Source organism: Xenopus tropicalis, chromosome 1 (assembly GCF_000004195.4).
Source record: "Xenopus tropicalis strain Nigerian chromosome 1, UCB_Xtro_10.0, whole genome shotgun sequence".
NCBI lineage: Eukaryota > Metazoa > Chordata > Amphibia > Anura > Pipidae > Xenopus > Xenopus tropicalis.
In genome coordinates, this window is record NC_030677.2 from 52,686,094 (window position 1) to 52,707,236 (window position 21,143).

A 21,143-nucleotide genomic window follows, 5' to 3' on the forward strand; every position below is an offset into this window, starting at 1 on the left:
ACTAATCTGCTAATGATGGGAACTGTAATGACATCCTCTCTATTAGAAGAAGTGTGGACTTGCTATAATCTGACCCTCACTCTCTATGTTATATAACTATGCTCTGTAAGCAAGAGTAGAGATGATAACATGTTTAAATTGACTTGTGTCCCATTCTGCACCCGATTTCTCTTTTTTCAACATATTTAGAAAGTCATCTTGGTCAAAGGCATCAGCAGTGTGTGAGTCAGAGTCTGCCTTAAAGTAACTTTTCTTAACCTTAATTTGTCTAAATCCAACGTTTTACCACTGCTTCCTAAACTTATTGCAGGTGCTATGGAGGAGATAAAACATTACTTATTTTTTTGAAGGCCCTAAGACTGGTGACTGCTGTTGTTCAATGTATGCCAGAAATACCAGCCTGCTGTCTATGTACTATGCTTGTATGCAAGTTCTTGAACTCAGTTTTGCTGCTGTTAAACTTCTCAGCAAAAAGAACTGAACTCGGGCACAGCCTGCTATTTAGAAAGTAAATGTGTTCCATCTACTTCTATAAACACTTCTAAAGATTTTCCTTCTATAATGCATTACAGGCTAAACTATATGCCCAGTGGCTCATATTGGATTTTAATGCCTTGGCTCTATTCCATATAAGAGCTCTGTTTATGTATGGGACTATTCCTATCCATCCATACTGTTTTAAAGCATTTTAGAAAGGTTACTGTCTGTTTTAGATTACATGACTCCAGCCACCTGTACTTAACAAAACCATGCAGGGACTTTGCAGAAGTGTTAAAGGTGAGCATTTCAAAAACTTTAAAATGACACAATGATCACATTCTAGGGAATCAGCAAAGTCTTCTGCTGAGCACCCATCAAAACTCTTTTTGGAGGTCACAAATTTAACATAAAAAAGTTTTGTTTTTTTTTCTCTGAGACTTTGTCTGGATCAAAAAAAAAAAACACATTAAACAAAAAAAGTTTACTAACAATTATATTAGAAGAATAGCTAAGCACTTAATAAATGTAGGGTGCGCCTGAATTTTATAGCAGATGCTAAATTTACCATGCAGAGTAGAAAGAAAAACCCCTATTGACTTACATACTGTCACTTTTGTGCTGATCTACTGTACTAAAGTGAATATTCATACCATAAGAATATAAATATTTAGGGCAAAAGAGATTACTATGCCACCAGAAGTGCTTCTAACCAGTAAGTGTGGAGCCTTTTCAGGCTCAACTACATCCTCAAAAAAGTGCAGTGGCTCTATTAGTAGCAGGCTAGCACTAGGTATAGGGCATATGTTAGTGGTAAGGGATAAATTCAGGGTACTGAGAGGTGCTACCGTCATGCAGGGTGCTGTCTTGGTTGGTATGACTAATCATGCTTAGTGCTGTCTCAGTGTATACCTTCTGCTATAAGTTAACACACAGGGTAAATAGTAATATAGTAACATAGTAAGTTGGGTTGAAAAAAGACATACGTCCATCATGTTCAACCATAATGCCTATATATAACCTGCCTAACTACTAGTTGATCCAGAGGAAGGCAAAAAACCCCATCTGAAGCCTCTCTAATTTGCCGCAGAGGGGAAAAAATTCCTTCCTGACTCCAAGATGGCAATCGGACCAGTCCCTGGATCAACTTGTAAATGTGACAGTCCTTACTTACCCTCTACATAGAGTTCAGGGCAATTATTCCAAAACTTTTAACTTAATCAAAATAAACTTTACTTACACTATGTAAATGGTTTAATTTTTTTTCCCTTCAGTTTTGGAATTTACAGTCACAGCCAGCAGGCAAGCGCCATTTTGTGTGCACTGTTATTAAGACAAGCTTTGCTTCACCTCAAAATCTTATGCATTTGCCATCTAGGTGATATCTTGGAAGTGCTGAATGCAAAGTTCTGGCATAGAGGCGGGGCAGCCAATATATGATTGACAGCTCAGACTTTTAAATATAATTACAGCAGGTATGGACGATTCAATTAAAAAAAGAATGTGGGTTTCATGTTTAATTTTTAAAGGACTTATATTATACAGCTTTCATGTGTGGGTGACAGGTCCCCTTTAACATACAACCAGTTCCAAAACTTATGGCCCCACTAAAGTTCAAAACAGACCTGACTATCTCCAATGGAGCTTTATATCACAAGCCACTTTACAATGTCCTAATGTTCTCTAGGTATGGAATCTATCAATTAAAAGGCAATCAGGCATTAGAAAGACAAGCAGGGTTGTTTCCCATTTATCATTTGGTACAATGTACACTCATTTAATTTAGAAGAAAAACAGACATTAAGAGCGCATCGGTTGCAAGGTTCGGTGATTTAAAAGAAACAGTCAATACATGTAATTACATGTAACAAAGTCATTTTCATTGATCCTGCTTAAGGGCATAATTCAGAGTGACAGGTCTCACCAATGTAAAATGTGATAACAGTTTCAGCTTTGCATACTCCTTTTACAAAGACCGCACATTGTTCCTTTGGCTAGGTATATTGAGATGTGCTGCTAGAGGACACTTTAATCTTTGAACTTCCAACTACTGTAAACGTACAAGTCAAATCAACCCCAGCCACCCACGATATTATAAAAACCCTTGGATGGCTACTGGCTGGATAGAAGCTAGGCAGGGTCTATATTATACACAATTTGTATGTCTGCATACACAGCCTTATAAACACTATTCCAACAAGGTAGTGAAGTATCAGGATCTAACTTCTTATATACAGAGAGAATTCTTTCACTAATTTTCAGTGCTCTTCTGTAGAGAATAATGGAAACCAGCAAAGTAATAAGTCATTAATTGCATGTACAAATGTAAATATGCAGCTAAATGAACATTCATTTGAGAATAAAATGAAGACAAGCCTCATGGGGTTAAATTCTTCCCTTCAATAAAGCAGTCAGTTATTTGATATTTGGTTAAATGGTCACAAGAGGACACAAGCAGAACAGCATCAGGTGCTTTAAGGTCCAGTTCAATTGAATAGGAAAAGAGTAAGGCAATGTCAGTCTAGAATATTCTACTAACAATCAGCCATGATAATGAATTGAATATACAGAGTGCAAGAGGTCAATTTCATAGAAATAGAATTTGAAGTCATTATTAAAAATCCAATAAACCTCACTGACCTTTGTATTATGTACCTTATTAACTTCCATCTTCACTCACAACATCCATTACAAATATTTTTGCACAAATGCATTTAAAAGTAATACTATAATGCCACTACAACCTAAAAAAGTACATACAGTATATGCATTTAAGTAACATCTTTGCATTTTTCATATTAAAATGGGACTAAAGAGCTGAACGATAGATAGATAAATACATAATAATAATAATTATGCCAAGGAGTGCTTAATTAATTTTTTGATTTTTCTTTTTTTAAGGCCCACTCTGTGTGCCCAGAATAAGCCTAAAATGAACATTCCTTACATAATATAACAGCATTTTTTTTAACCTGGGTTACTGCACAAAGGATATACCCACGAGGCTTAAGGAATATCGCATATGGCAGCTAAACTGGCTTTGATCCCCCTACTGCTAACTCAACTGTGCGTATGATTAGATTCTAAACAAGTTGATTGGCTTCTTTGAGGGCTTTTGCCATTTGAAGGATGCTCTGTTTCTCATGCAGATATGAGCGTCACTTCTGAACTGCCCCGGTGTTTGAGGAAGGAGGAAAACAATATTACATTTTCCAAAGTAATGTTTTCATTAAATTAAAAAAAACTAAAATATATAATACGCAACATAAACAGATGTTTTAATTGGCAAAAGGCCCATCACTTTTCTTACTCTCTTGAAAAAACTCAAGACTGGATACTTTCAAATAGCAAATATGCACTAAAAAAAAAAATCAGGCCAAAGATTTTCATAAAGAAGAATGGTCTACAGGTGTTGGGGGGCATGAGTCATAATAATGTTCATATATAAGACACTCAAACTTTTAGGTTGTTTTCATCAGTGTTACTATTTTTATTGATTAGCTGGGAGGGATTTCATTAAAACTAAGATTAATTGTACTTTTTAGGAGAAAAGTAAGTTCTAGCAAACTGATGTTAGGCTTCCACTATCCTATACATAGGCAAATGATAACAATATTAATGTTCTTTTTCCAAATGTTCTAATGGAACAAGAAAACAAAACAGATACAGCTTGCCCTTCAGTGTTGTACCCCAGCCCCTTGTAGCCAAGCATTTTGCCCTGCATTTCTTACAAGCCATCCAGGTAAGCTGCTACTTCAAATTCTGCCCGAACCTTACTTGCCCTAATAGAGCATGGCCTACCAGTTTCTGTAAGTAATGTTTTCCTACAGCACCAATACTACAGCAACAAGGTTGGGCTTTTGAGAACCTTTTTTTTTTTTTTTTTTTGAGAATGTCAGAAAATATTGCTCTAGGTAGGGGGAAACAAGCGAAAATGATTTCTATCCATGGTTTTAACCAATAAGTACTTGTATGTCATCAACTCAGCAATTTTTACTGACACCTGTTGTAAAAAGAAACATTCCCCAAGAATTGATGGATACTGTAGCACCATAGCTGAACTACAACATGCCTAGTTCTTACATATAATGCTCATACTTATACCAGTGAACCTAACTTTAACTTCCTGCATGTAATACCTCCAACCAGACACTCTCAGTGTGGCTTTATATAAGAATACATAAAAATCAAGCATTAAAATGTTACGGTTTTCATTCAAAAAAGTTTAATTGCATAAGACAAATGCATTAAACAAGGGTAACGGCATAACTAGGAAACAACCGTTAATTGGGATACCATGATATATAATTTTGAAACAAACCAAAATTATACCAGAACAGAAAAAAAGCTATCAGATAGCCCCTAGCCACAGTAAGGCCTGACATGAACGAAAGCCAATGTAAAGTCTGCACTTTTTAAATCAACAGGCTGAAACACAAACCAAGGCTTAAAATGTTGGTTCTAACCACACATTAAATGGTAGCACTGTTATTTGAGAAAGTAAAGTTTATGTTCAAGTTACCCTGCCTTGAGAAGCAAGCAAGAGTATCTTGGGTTGCTTGGAAGCCCTTCTAAAATAAAGGTTTCTGTGATCACACATGGCAAGCACACAGGAAACCCCCACTCAATGTCTCCATTCATCACAGTTACACACATGCTACATTTCTCCTACATTAACATGTAACTGGGGTTTAGAGGGGCAGCTGTATGGCAATAGGATATAACCTCAGCTGCGCCCAGCTAGAAATGGGTATTCATTTAGAATTTGGTTCTTCAGATGCTTTTTTTTTTGTTGTTGTTGTAATTAAAGAAATCCTTATTGTGTTATAGTTGTGATTCATCTTTATATTATGGAACCTCGGGCTTTCAGTATCAACCTTGGGACCCCTCAGGATAATCTTGTTTTGCCAGTAAATAGTACCTACTTACATTCTCCAAATTCTCCACTTATTTACAGCAACTGGAATAAAGTGATCTTATTTCCACATGAAAGACATGAAACCAGAAGCCCAAGGCTAAACCCTCTCCATATGTAGCCACCTCTCAAATACAGCTTATTCTAGTCATGGAAGATGGGGCAAGCAGAAGAAATTATACTGTTGATGCGACAGTAAGCTTTAGAGAGAACGCCTGCATCTCCAATGGGCATCAGGATATCAGTGGTTTTAAGTAAGATCAGCAAATATCACTTTAAAACCATCATCCCATCATAATACCTGGTGACTGTTGGGGAACATTGAGGGGTTCTTCTGGAGAGTTGAATATGGCACTTAGGCTGCAGGTGAAAACTTCCCATCTGGAACCTACCTGACAGTTTCCTATCATTCAGATTTAAAGAAGGAGCTATGACATCAGGATCTATTACAATAGAAAATATTGCTAAGATCCTGTTGTTGGATCTGTGAGATATTTCAATGTTTCAAATGTTGCTCTTATTTAGAAGCCCCAAGCATCAATTAGACTCTACTGGTATGATAAGATTTAGCAGAGAAGAAAATAACCAAAATAATAATTACATTTATGTGTGATCCTAAAGAAGCAAACAGAAAAAGGCTACAATATGGTGTTCCCAAACTGGCACAGTGAAACAGAACCCTCAGAGGTCAACAAGGCCTCCAAAAAGGTCACAGCAATCTGTCATGTGCTTAGTTTTGTTTTACTTTTTATCCTGTACAGACTCCATAACTGATTTGTGGCTCCGACAACTAGCATAGAGACACGCTTTAATGGGAGTTATGTTCCTCCAAGCTTAATGGGTAGTTTCCACCTGTGGTGAAAGCAGCGGGACATCAGCTTCTAGCTGTTTATTGCAACCCTTGGGTGCATCCTTTAGAGCTATATTCAAATGTAAATAGAAGTTTATAACCATAGGTCACATTTAGTTACATGCCAAGCTGAGTGGAATGCATTGTGACTGTATTACACTACACTGAATGACTGTTTAAAGTAGCCTGTCTTGCATTTAATACATATATCTGGTGAGAGTACTCACTACCACAACTAAATCATATTGCAAAATAGAAAAGCAGTATAGATTAGAACAAATTACAACACCAAATTACCAGCATTATCAACAAAAACTACAGATTACAAATTAAAAAACCACTGAGAACAAGCAGCATTTTCATATATCATCAAAAAGTCACTGCTTAATTATCTTTAAACTAATAATGAGACGGCTGGGTGATAATGGAGAGTTCACACAAAAGGCATGCGATACTGAGCATTTCTAATGCAAATGTAAGTTGGTAGGTGCTGTCTTTCTTGCCCTTTAGTTTTTAAAACTTGATTGATTGAAGTTACAGCACTTTAACAAGCCAAAACATCTGACAGTACTCCAGCACCATAGCAAGCTCCCATCTACTAGAACGCATGGGTTTTACTTCTGTTGTTTGGCCAATGTAGATTCACCTTAAAGGGGTGAGTTTCTTGTTTTCCAAACGTCAAAACACAGTAATGAGTTGCATAATTCTTTTTACAAGAGCAGAATCTAGTAAGTCAGTAAGTCTTGTGCCATGTCATTCATTTCTTGTTCCTGGGCTTGTTTATAATGTAACAATTTTAAATAACCCATTAAAAAATTTTACAGGTTTTTTTTTAAATGTCTAATTTAAAAATATATTTATTTTGTTGTTCCCCTCTGTTTTCCAGGCAGCTCCAAGATCTCCAAACTGGATGATACATTATTACATTGCATATTTTGCCCCTACAGAGCACATACCCAAATCTGAACTCTCAAAAACTGTTACAAAGGATACATTAGTTGATACAGTTTATCCGAGATAAGTATCAACTGACATACCAAACCTTAATGTTATTTAGTCAATTTGCTTTACAAAACTTAAAAGGTGGAACACAAATACACATTTGAAAACAGAAGAAATTGAAAAAAACCCATATTTGAGGTGTACTATGTGGAAAAAAATGTTATATGATAATGAATGTGAACTTTCCCTTTAACTCATAGTTTCCTGCCTTGCTTGGAATAGGAATGGATGCAGTATCTGGTTGTTGCAGTTATAATGCGGACATTCTAGCTGCAGTGTTAGTTACAGCTATTTATAACAGAGCTTTGTTAGTTTCACTACTGCAATTTTAACATTGAATTATTATTGAATTATTATCAGCTTTTAGCTGTTCCAATCAGTTTTTGCATGTAATGTGTATTTTTGATGTAACGCTAAGGCACATGGCTGCAGAATATTATGGTAAATGTGTGTTAACAATACTCCCAAGGTTGCAGACCCACAGGTAAACCACAAATCAATAAACTCCTGTGTTGCCAGCAAAAATTTAATACATGAAACACAGGTAAAACCGCTGCTAGTATAAGGGCCCTTATGGTGGCTGAGTGAAAGGACAGTGATGAGCAAAATAAGATTTGGGCAAAAAGACTAAACGTAGGGCAGATTTAAGCTGCTGATTCAAGTCCTTCAGACCCAAGGGCCAAACAATCGAATTAACACGATATCATCCACTTGGTGGGCATATAGGGGGGAAAAATCTGCTTGTTTAGTAACCTTACCAAACGAGCGGATCTTATTGTGTATGGCCACCTAAAGTAAGCAGGTTCGGACAATGTGAAGGATGTAAACCTGTATATACATATACTACATTTTAGATTTAAATCTGCTTTTTTTTAAATTTCGGTGTTGCACCAAAAGATTAAAGATTACATTAATTCAGGTTTACTGTCTTTAATTTATGTTCATACTATTTAGAAGGCTTGATCTGCAGGAGAAAAAGTCTTTTATGGCCACATTTATTTTTACATTTACCCTTCCACCTGTTAATTCATTCATTTTGACATTTTCAGAGCCTTGTATTTCTCACACTACCTCCTTTGGCAGATGCAAGTAACACTACTCCTTATAAATTAAATCTGTATGGAGAACATACTTTAGCATAACATGCTATATTGAAAAGATGCTCTATAGGATACCTTTTAGTGGACCAACAAAATGTTGATCCTTTCTGAATAGGGAGTCTTTTGATTGCTTGGGTCTCCATACCTTAAGGGGCACATTTACAAAAGCACGAATGCACGAGCGTATTTTCACCGATTTTTTCGGGGCGTCCGCACGACTTTTTCGTACGCCGCACAACTTTTTCGGACGTTTGCACGAAAAAATTGGAAAGGTTTTACCGCTGTTTACAATTGTTCGGTACGAAAATTTTGTGACTTTCGGATCGCCAATACGATATTATCGTGACTTATACGATTTTTTCGTAAGCATTTTCGTGGTATTTGCGATCTTATGAAATTTTCGTTTCCAATACGAATTTTTCCCATTCGTGATTCGGATTAGTGGATTAGTAAATGTGCCCCTAAGTGTACTGCAAATTCATATAAACATTAATTAAACCCAATAAGATTGTTTTGCATCCAGTAAGGATTAATTATAACTTAGAATCAAATACAAAGTACTGTTTTATTATTACAGAGAAAAAGAAAATCATTTTTAAAAATGTTAGTTATTTGCTTATAATGGAGTTTATGGGATATCGCTTTTCTGTAATTCGGGCTTTCTGGATAAGGGGTTTCTGCAAAATGGATCCCATACCTGTGTTATAACTAAAGGGTTGGAAGAGGCTCACTGATGACAGGCTGCCTGCAATTATTTGCAGTATGTACAGTTTAACCATCACTGGCACATTTTTAAATAAAACCCTAAGGGTGACAAAGGTGCTGGCACGTCTGCAAATTATCACAATGACTGGGGAAGACAAAAGGCATACTAGATGCAGAAGCTAGCAGCTCTATGTTGAAGCAATATGCATTTACAGAACCACTAAGAAACTCTTTCTTTGAGTAAACCTTTACCACTACAAACTAGATCTGAGGGGTAGACAGGGTCACAGCATTTGCATCTGCTTCCAATTGGAACAGCTTGGATCCTGTTGTTGAAATCCCTTTAACATAATTATGTTACTTAGGGAAAGTAGACTTGAAATTCAAGTCGTGCTTGCTTTTATGGAGAATTTAAAAAAAAAAAAAAAAAAAAACCTGTCCTCGCAGTTTGACAGAATTAGATTCTCTGTTCTCCATTTGTTATATTTTCTATATATGCATAACATCCATTGTCTCTACAAAAAAAAGACGTGGGGCAATATGGGATGATGCAGTTGCAATATTAAAAGCTCCACAATTAGATCTTGAGTTCTGTAGAAGGGGTCCTACTGTATTCTGGAGTACCATGACTTAATACTACCAAAATTATATAAATATATATTTATATATTACAAATCGCCAGTTTAAACAGAATAGTATAGTAATCATATAATTATCATATAGTCAGATATTTTAATATCAGGTTTTCAGGTAATAGATTAGATTTTTAAAAATATTTAAACATTGGGCTTTCATTTAGAAACTGATTTGAAATTACATTTAATTTTTACCACACAATTCTCAGTATGGCTTTTGAGCAACTGCAGAAACTTTAAGTTGTTGCTAGGCAACAAGGCAGGCACAGTCCTGGTACCAGCTGAATGCTAAAATAGATAGCAACTATAGTCCAGCTAAACAAGCACATCATCTACAGTATAACGCATGAAACCAAAACATTTCTTTAAAAAAAAAAAGTCAAATTGGACTTGAATTACATGAAGGACACCTCCCATTGAATCCGTATAAAGCAAACAATTCTATTCTTCTTTTTCTATTTATTTCAGACTGTGGGTCAGATATACAAATAACTTATTCTTAGAGATATATTTATCAATATATTAAAAAAAAAACGCATAAGAACGCACCACACAAGCTGTGCAACTAATTAATAGGAGTATAAAATTCTGTTAAAATGGTGTAAAGCTTCATCAGAAATACTTCTCTGCCTGAACTCGTCCCAGGACTTTAATCTGAGGTGGAGTAACATTATGGTGTAAATTTGCAAAGTGAGACATAATACACACCTTAATAACTGACACACCTCAATAAAATTACACCACTTTTACAACAATTTCTCCTCAGCCCCAATGACTGTAATGGGTCACACCAGCACTAAGATAAGATAAAATAATTAAAATACATGCGTTCAGTGATGTAACGATTCTGCTTTCAGAAATGCTGACAAAAGAGTGTTAAATCATGAGTAAAGGTGGCAATACACGCTGCAATCTGCAAGGTCACCAACAAGCAGATCTTTTCCCCATATGCCCACCTAAAGTGGGCAATATCAAGCCAATTCCATTGTTTCCACTAGGGCCAAATAATCAAATAAAACCAGCCGTCGGAGCAAAGAGCGCATCAGCATGGTGCTGCAGTCTTCGCTCCGATGGCCGTCCCCGATCCGACGGAGAATCAAACCTGCCCAATCAAGATCTGCCTCAATTTTAGGACACATGTCAGTGTGAAGGAACAGAATCAGCAACTTGAATCAGCAACTTAAATCTGCCCATGTATGCCCACTTTAAGGGGCAAAAAGCAAATTGTTTATTTTACACAAACACTGTTCTTGGTGTAAAACATTTAACGCAGCATGATAAATAAATCACTTAATGCCTCATACAACCTTGTCTTGACCTGAAGTTTAGATGACAAGTGTACCCTAAAAAAAAATCAGCTTTGTTTTTAAATGTCACATGCAGAAGGTAGCTTTAATCCATGCTTTCTAAAAATGGCATCACAAATGGTGGAGTAATCCCAATGCAGTTCTTCATCTCTAAACAGTATTTATTGGAAATTGAGGTCCAACTTTTGTCAAGGACCAACCTTAACTAATAAGCAAAGTTACAGAAATAGAAAAATATTGCTGTATCAATCAGAATTCCAAGACTATCCAGGAAAGCAATTACATTTTTGCCCTAAATATCACCCTGTCTAAGCTGGGCTGAGCTACCAGGAATATATAGGCATCATCCCCCACATACCATCTAAACTAGTCACTGCTCCAGACCCCCTTGGGTAGGCAGCCCCACCTTTAAGGAAACACCGTTTTAAAGAGAAAATCAGACGTGCTTCTATTACAAATGTCTATTCCTCCAAAAAGCCTCAGAACAAATTAGCTTTCTTACTACGCTGTCAATCTGGGTTGGCAAATCCCAAAGTATTAACAACATTCATCAATCAGTTCTGAGCCCAAGGCCCACAACTTGAGACAAAATGAAAAGCAAATTGAAATGGGCAGTCCCACGCTGAGCAATCTGTATTCAACTGGAAGGAGAAAAGGGAAAAACACTCAAAAACCAACAAATGGAAAAAGGATACATTCAGGTCAATGATGAAGATCTCGGACAAATAAAAACCATATATCTTTGAGTTTGGGAAAGCTATCAATGAACTCAGCGCTTATAGAATTTTGCATTCGTAAATAATAGCAGCATAACTGAATACAAATGTACAGCATCCAAAATACAGTACATCACTTCATATAGCATTGTTATGCCATTTAGATGAAGGTATACTAAGTAAAGAAATCAGTGATCACTGTGAGCTGCAAGTCACACAGCCTCACAACTTTATATTCCTTTACATCCTTACCATTTCCAGTATTCCGTGAGGAATTTCATGGTCATTCAGCCCCCATATTGACTTCACATTTATCAATTCTATCTGATCCCTTTTACATTTAAGTGAAGAATGAATGAAGAATAATCAATACAAACACACAATGTCTATGAACCCAGAGCAGCAACCCTTACTTACTTGTTGGTCTCCAAACAACTTTTGATTTGCACCTTCTTTATAGAAAGTAAGCTGCAGGTACAACTGAAGTTCCTTGAAGTGTATAAACAACTTTTTGAAATTTTTATGGCCATTAATTTTTACACATAATTCTATAAAGACTGTTAAAATCTGTGATGTGCAACTTTCAATGTATTATCCGACATCTTTCTTTCCTTCATCTATATAACAGGTTAACAACTAAACTAGGGAACCCAAATTAAGGATGGAACCCAGCTATGAACCTTGTTTAAGTGAATATTTTAAATTTCAAAAAAAATTTCACTGTAGTGGTCCACACCTAAATAGAATGGGAATACATGGATTCCCCCCCCCCCCCCATTCTCTTTGTAGAACAAGGCTCACTTACCATCAGCGAAATTCTTTAAGCAAATAAAAAAATATAACTATAGAAAGATTTTAAGATTTCATTCAGGAAACCCAAGGACCATCCACCAATGACAAAAAAGATTCTGAAGAGGGTGGGACAAATCTAGGTGAGTGCATTTAACTATGCACAGCAATATACCCTGAAATGTCTTTATCTGTAGCTAATACTAATATGCTTTCTCACTGCAATATAAAGGCAACACCTTGCAGCTTATAACATGGCTCACTGAAGTTTAAATGTTCCAATAGTTTTAAAGGAAATGGCACATGGGACACAGCGTTTTAGTGCAAGGGCGATAAGTAGCTTTATGGACAGGGGACAGAATTCTTGAAATCGCCTGCCATTTTCTTGAACTGCAATCGCTTGCTAAAGCAGGTGCACTGGTTTGTCAGGACATTGTCACTTGGAAATGCGTTAGGGTTTCACTTGCCCACTGAGCTACTAACCGGTGGGGAGCAAAAATAGATGCAGGACAAGGGACGACTGTGAGCGATTTGTTATTTTTACCAATGCAATTGGGAGCTCCTTGGACAGGGGACTAAATGTTGGAAAGAAGGGACACTGGCTTGTCAGGAAATTGTCATTTGGAAATGCCTTGGTTAGCGCCTCACTTGCCCACAGAGCTACTAATCAGTAGAGGGCAAAAAGTTTGAAATCAGTCTACGCAACACTGGCTTAAAGGAACAGTAACTCCAAAAAATGAAAGAGCTTTAAAGTAATAAAAATATAATGCACTGTGGCCCTGCACTGGTAAAACTGGTGTGTTTGCTACAGTAACCCTACTATAATTTATATAATAAGCTGCTGTGTAGCCACGGGGGCAGCCATTCAAGCTGGAAAAAAGGAGAAAAGGCACAGGTTACATTGCAGATAACAGATAAGTTCTGTAGAATACAATAGTGTTTTATCTGTTATCTGCTATGTGCCTGTGCCTTTTCTCCTTTGAATGGCTGCCACCGTGGCTACATAGCAGCTTATTTATATAAATTATAGTAGACTTTCTGAAGTAAACACACAACTTTTACCAGTGCAGGGCAGCAGCACATTACATATTAGTTACTTTTATACACTTTCATTTTTTGGTGTTAATGTTCCTTTAAAGCATAATAGAAAGATCATTTATTTGCAAAAGCCAAGCTCCCAGGTACTCTTGATAACAAATCTGATATGTCGGCATCCCTGTCATACAAAAAAAGGTGCATTTAATGTGGTCTATAAGGTACAATCAACAAGGACCCTCAAGCTTTCCCAGTAAACATCTACTCTGCAAAATAACACACAGACGTCCCTTACACCAAGGTTACTACAAAAGTGTACCAAACACAAGCATTTTTAAAAAAGCTGTGTTCCCAACTAGCATAATTGTTAGCCCTGCTCTAATGAGAGGAACCAAACAGAAAATACACAAACCCAACAACCAAGTTAATCTTATCGTAACTGTAAGTGTCAGCTTGATAAAAGGGAACCTGTCGACAAAATTGTGAGTGTCACCAAGGCATTTATCTGTCTACAGGAATTTGGGTTTGCCTCTCACAAAAGCAAACACGCCAGAAATAGCACCTACTGTATTTCTTTTAGAAAGTTCTCCATTTACAACAAAATGACAAAATGGCCATTAGAGGCTAGACTCATTCTCTCACTTAATGACCATGTGTAACGTGCTGCAGGCAGACAGTTCGGTTATTGCGGGGGTCAAAGGGTCACTAAAATACAAAGTTGCGATAAGCTCCTTTTAACCAATCACATTCAGCTTTTGCAGTTGGTTTAGGGTGCTCAGCTTGCGTTGCGTGTTTCAAACAAATAGTGGCTACAAACAGGGATTACCTTGTGACAAATATGGAGCTGACACAAGGGATCAATTATAATGCAGGTGAACAATCAAATTAACCCCTTCTGCTACCAAGATGGTAATCAGCAGTTAATTGGGTATGTGTCATACATCTGTAGCCAAAGCCAATCCCAAGGTTAAACACATGCAGCTACTGTACTGCCGCAGATGAGAATTAAGAGGTTAAGCCATACGGATATTAAACACTCTCAATCTCGAACATATGCATAAAGTAGGTACCACTTTGCACAAGCTCTGTAATTTGCTCTGATCACCATAGAAACCAACAATTATCACCACTGGAAATTTCAAGAGGTTTTTCATTTAATGGAATCCATGACTTTCTTGGAGAAAAAAAAACAGGAAAGAAATTAAAAATAAGCAAACCTTATTTTTTCCTTTTTATATATAAACCTAAACCTAACCCTATTTTTCTTCTATCACAACCAGGGTAAAATTTGTACCAGTTAACGACCAAAGGCTATCTAGATTCTGAGCTACAAGTCCCAGAACCCAGTGCAAGTGTTGGGGATGCTGGGACTTGTAGTGCTACATCTTCTGAAGGCAGCATGCCTGATCTATAAGAAATATTTTAAAATAATAAATGCACAAGGAAAAGCAACATTTGCCAGAAACGTCAATACAGTGATTTAAACTACTCACAAAGGGAAAATATATATTTTTTTTGACTGAGGAGGTAAAGAGACAGCCTGAGTAATACTCACAGAATGCTTCTCCTGCTGGCCCATAACTCCATGACTAGATGGGAATGCAAGAGGTTTCATAATGAAGAAACAGAAGCGGAAATGAATTTAAACATCATGTGCAATTTTCTGAAGGCCGGCAAGCTTACATCCACAGACATGCAGAAGAGGCACGGACACACGAGGAAATAAATGCTAAAAAGATCCAAGAGAAGCAGGGAGAAAAGTGGCTGGGCAGAAGCAGAAAACCTTGCAGCTTTGAATGCAGTACAGCAGTCCTCACAACGGCATCTGTCTCCATGTTTTTAAAAGGCGGCTGGGAGCCCCCAGCATCTCACTGTGCAAAGTGACTAAGGAAATCTTATACATCCAGCATTCTTTCAGAGCAGCAAGACCATAGCAGCTGAATAATAGGAGGAAAAGAAAAAGAGGAGGGGGGAGGATTTGAAGTGGTGGTGGGGGGTGAGGGGGTGAAAAAAAAAAAAAGCTAAAATGGCTGACCGCCCACAGAGTCCTTTCCAAAAAGGCTTAATACTGTATTGGATTAGTCAGAGTAGGAGCCAGCCCTTAGAAAGCAGCCAAGCATAGCAAATTCTCCAGCTTCCTCTGCAGTTGCAGTGCTAAACCAACATGCATGCACTTCCACCAAATGTAGTAGTGTTAGCTGTGCCAACTGTGTGTGTGTGTGTGTGTGTGTGTGTGTGTGTGTGGGAGGGGGGCTAGGGCAGAGTGAAGGTAAGAACCTCCTCCCTTCATGTTAACGATGCAGTCTCAACACTGACCGGTGATCTTTGCTATGCACAACTAACCAGCTCAATTCATCATAGCAGTGCGACATTGACGGACATTTCATTTAATGATGTCTCTACATCTTAAGCATGTTTCCCAGCCTTAAAAAAAATAAAATCCCTAGTGCTCCCATAACATACAAAACACAGCAGTCCTAACCCCCTCCTTTCTCATACCCAGAATGTAATACGCCGACATAATTACATTATTGTGCTTACTTTGGAGGACCATGGCTGCAGGCAGTTGGCATAGCAACGCACAAGGAAAGCCATTTCCTGGGCAGCGAGAAGGCTTCCTTTTCTAAATAAGAAATAAATTCCTCTTAGGAAGGGAAGGGCATGGCTGTTTCCTGCCGAAAAACAAGAGACTGCAGTGTGCCTCCTAAGCTGCACAGGCAATATGCAGGGCTAGTGATGTAACACTGTAAGCAGAAAGCTCCCTTTCGTCTCTTCTTGCCTCATATTCTGAAATATTCAACTCACATGAAAGGCACATTCCTCCAGGATCGCCCACTCACGCTCTTAACTCTTTCAGGCGTTTCAAGGTAGAAATGGACCACTAAGGCAGTCCGTGGCAGCCTCACATCTGCGTTACAGCAGCTTTTAGAGGGAGGGATTGTAGCGAAAGCTCACTTCTTACCAGACCAATGGAGGAAAGGTAAAGGTAAGGGACACTTAGTACTACAGCGGACACAAAGATGCCCACCATGCATCCAAAAGGGAGGTGGCACAACCATACCCTGATATAGAAGGAATCCCTTTAGTCTGCACTAGATCAATAAATGCCATTACTCATCTACTTTCACTTGTGTGCTACACTGCCACAAATAGTACATTCCATGAAATGTTCAAATAAAGTCAAAGCTACATACCCCCCCCCCCCCCCCATTTTGCTTATTACAAGATCAAAGTCATTATTTTTGTATCAGTAATGCAGCCATTTGGTGGCAAAATCTTTATCCCCACAGTTTGGAATTCACCACTCACACAGAATGAGGATTTGGGGATTCTTCTCTACTCCATCAATTTCGGTATAAATGTGAACACAAGATACCACATAACAAAAGCAAATTAGCTATGAGGGAACTACTTGGCCAAATTAGGAAGCTCTTCTATGCTGCAAAGTCTTTTTCCTTGCAACATAAGAATTTATAAAATGTTTTACAAGCACTTGGCATTTATAGATTCCAGCTATACTTTCTAGCCATTATTGGCCCTAAGAAGCAAAATGGCCCTGAATTAATGTGTTGATTCCCATCAGGATAATTCCATTACTGGGGCATATTTAGTGTTAGACTATTCTAAAAAAAACTAGATAAATGCTTATGGAGAACTTCTTGCCATTTGACAAATTTGGCAGCCAATCCTGGCAGACGTTTAGCTGAAAATAGAAGTAATGTAATACATGGCTTTGCCCTTTATAATTATTTATGGAAAATGACTAATGAAGTACGAAATAGTAAAAAAAAAAAAAAAACATGCCAATGCCAAGAGTCAACTGTGCCCCCCATGGGGAAATTCTACGTTCTTCCCTTATTATTGCAGCTTACAAGTTTACAAGCTTACAAAGAGATACCAGTGCCCTTATATGAAAAGCACCTGGTGCCCTGGAACAAAAGCAACAAGTCAGCTCTGCTGTTAACTGTTAAATACCTGGGGCAAGTTAAAATCTCCCTGCATCTTAGGCCTATGGCATACACAGTTTTCTACACTAAATAGCCGGATCCTGTCTGCATCCGTCCTGTTTGCACAGCAACAGGAATAAATGTCACCCGCCTGTTGCGGCTCATTCAATCCTGTAAATACCCATGGGGAGGATTAGAATTTTTGTAAAAATACTGAAAAAAAAATGCTGTGTGCATATGCACATGATCCCATAGTAGGGTTAGCGCTAAAATAAAATAATGAAACAGGTGGATTTTGCATATTACATCTAGGTTACTGCTGTTCCTTGGAGGTTCTTGGGTCAGAAAGGCCCTCCAAGGATTTTGTGGCACCAAAACATGTGTATGACATCATTACTGTAGTGTAATCTGGTTAAGGAACATGTGTTATGTCAGATAAAGCTCCCTATGAGGAAATATACAGTGCTTTCTATAGGTTTATAGAAACCTTTAGAATTTGGTATGACGAGCTGACAACGTAAAGTAAAAGCATATTTATGTGAGGAATGACAACTACAACATTTTAAATTCAAACTTATAAAATATATTGACTCCCTGCTGATTGATAGCAGCATCCAGCCTACTCCAGTAAAGCAGCATTTAACACAAAAGGTAACAGCTGTAAGCTAGTAATATAGTCACATTATAAAGAACCTAATAAATACTATGCTAACATTATCAGCACTGAGCAAATAACTTTCTAATTTAAAGATGTGTAAATAAGAGGTTTATGTATAAATGTGGAATTAAATTATTAGGCTGCCAGTGATATTTTAGAGACCAAAAACAGCCTGGTTTTGAACTCTTTAATTGTTCCTCTCTATGAAACAAAAATCAAGGGTATCAATTATGACATCAAAAGAAGCATTCGTTGCAAGACAAATGAAAAGAACAGTGAATCCCAGCAGACTTCTATGTTCCGTAGCAAAGCTGATGCAACTTATAAAAATAGACTTCCAGCAGCAGCAGAAGCTGAAGCCTGCACTGCATATTTTTCTTATCTGCTTCACATGACTTTGTAAGCCCTCTCCATACCGTGCCTTCTCATCCAGGGGAGGTCAATGTGCAGCATTTAGCTATCAGAGAATGCTCTACCTTAGCACTGGACAGTTTGTAGGTTGCTATCCCTAAATCAGAAGAGACTGAAAGTGAACGTGGAAAGTAAATTATGCAATGCTACAGTTACTTTGCTGAGGTCTTGGGGGCCCAAAGGGCTCCACAGATGTGTTTGTTCTTGGAGCAACTAATTGTTCAATGTGACAAAGAAGCTGGCAAGCCAACTGGGACCCATAAGCACTGGGGAGGGCAACTAGCATCATACACTGATGTACAAAGTTCTGTAGCATGCACCAATTTTTTCAGGGTTAGCTTTTGGACCAATCATAAGTGTTCAGCCAAACAGAATGCAAACCCTTATACTCCCTTGACCAAACTACAGTTTTTTTTTTTTGGATGGGGGGTTGCACTTTTTGCAAGATTCTGATCTGGTCGAATCCTGTCTTCAGTCAAACCAAATCCAATACACTTACAGTCATCTGACTTGCACAAACAGGCCTACCAAGCACAATATAGAATATCTGAATATGTTAATATCACAGGAAAATAACCTCTTTATTAGAAATATGAATATTAATTCTGAAAGTGGTAGGTAATGAACTGCTTGAAAACAGAAAATAACCCCAGGTACCTGTGAGTACAAGCGAGGGAATGTGAAAGTACTACTAAGAGTCATTTGCTATATAGTCAGAACCCACAGGGCATGTTAGACAGACATGGAGAATTTTCTGAAGAAACCAATACCTTTAACAGCTATAGGGCTGCAGGCAGAACATCCACAATTTAAACCATTCTTTTTATTTTAAAATTAAATTCCAACACACTCATGGCAATGATAGAACAGCGCAGTTCTATCACTTACTGCTTAAGACCTATACTCAGAGGCCGATTTTTCTCTTTTGGTTATAAACAGAAATACCAAGAGTCTGCAGTGGAGTGTTCACATAGCAACCTCTGCTGTGCTCCACCCAAGCCGGCAGCATAAAGCTGTAATTCACTGCAGAGTTCAGTGATTTGCCGAATGAAAGAACAGGCTTATCTGACGCTCTCCGATAAGGGACTCTGAGGTTTGGGGATATAAAGTAAACCAGAGAAAGGATTAGAAAGCATTCTTACAATGGAATTTTTTCACCAATTATAAAACACTGGAAATAACACCCTATTAACAAGGATCCAAAGCCAAAGAAGGCATTGCCCATTATTTTGCCACACAACCACAAATCATAAGAGGCTAAGGCACACACTACTAGGGTTGCCACATTTTCAGTAGAAGAATAACATACGGAATATGCTGAGGGAGTCGGTAATATAGCAGGGACAGGATGTGTTGTGGACTATCTGGCCAGAGAATATAAAAGTGAGCAGTAATTTTGGCAAGATCAGGAGTGGTACAAGACTGAAGTACAAATTTACCAGCAAGCATATATCTGGTAAATTTATAATGATGCTGTTGGACCTGGCCAGTATTTTACTGGCTAGTGAAACACAGGCCAGGTGGCAACTCTGCATGATACCTGTAGTGACAATCAAACCGCTGAGTGCAACATAGCCTCTGGTTGTACATAGAACAGTTGTCAGGTCTTTACAGCTAAACAGGTTATGCCACTGAATATGCATTCAGATGGATCAGAATGGAAGTGGAATGAAGCTGAGAACCTCTCACTTCTAGGACAGCTAATAACATATTAACTGCATAAGAGTTAAACAGAGCAATATGCCTATGCAAAAAAGTGTGCAATGGAACAGAACAAAGTACTTACAATTCCATGCAAAAGAATTCAGACCCTTAACCATTCCTCTCATATTGTTTTGATATATATGGAGAATGCAAATACAATGCTTTAATAAAGACAAATCATTATTGTATTATTAAGTTAATGTGTTTGTCTTCCTTTTGATCATTATTCAGAATGAATCTGAAGGACAACTGTTAAAGACTAGCAAACATTCTAAAGACATTACAAAGTCATTAAAAAAAAGTATTTTCTTTAGATTCTTTTTTTTTAGCATATATCAATATTAAATTGAAAACTAGCAGCTACTTTTGTCTATTAAAAGGACATTTTCTGAACCTTGAACTTATCTCTATAGCCAGAATACAAGTATATAATATGGAAATAATTATTTCAGCCTAATACTGTCAATCCCAAGTGCAGGAAGTACCCTCTCTCTAAAGCATGGGCAATAGAAAATGCTTCATAAAACACACTTTTCCCCCAGTAGCTCCCCATCTTATTTTCTGCTGATTCACTACACATGACTGAAAATATACTGTATATAATATAAATGTCACAATTTTTAGGCTGACTAGTAAAAAAAATCATATTATTAGTACATGACAGCTCTGAGACCAGTGCATTTTGCATCAGAATGTAATAGTCAGCCCTGTGGCATCAGGTTATGTTACAGGCCAACCTCATTTTATGCTTGATAATTTGCACCAACCCCTAAGCTTAGCAGTGACACTCCTAAAAAAATCCAAGACTGTGAGCTCCTGTGACAACTTTGAAGGTCTGGATCACTACTATTACTATAGAGATGCTGAACCTTTATGATGGTTCTGTAAAGTT

General features: G+C 37.6%; 1 protein-coding gene across 10 annotated transcripts in view; it reads right to left on the reverse strand.

Moving 5' to 3' along the window:
- rapgef2 (Rap guanine nucleotide exchange factor 2) overlaps positions 1 to 21,143 on the reverse strand; it is a 168,975-nt gene that overhangs the window by 39,133 nt on the left and 108,699 nt on the right. Inside the window, exon 1 of one of the 10 annotated variants that reach the window (XM_031895801.1) lies at positions 16,073 to 16,198. In XM_031895801.1, coding sequence (XP_031751661.1) covers positions 16,073 to 16,126 — 54 coding nt within the window. In that variant the 5' untranslated portion in view covers positions 16,127 to 16,198. 10 annotated transcript variants of the gene reach the window in all.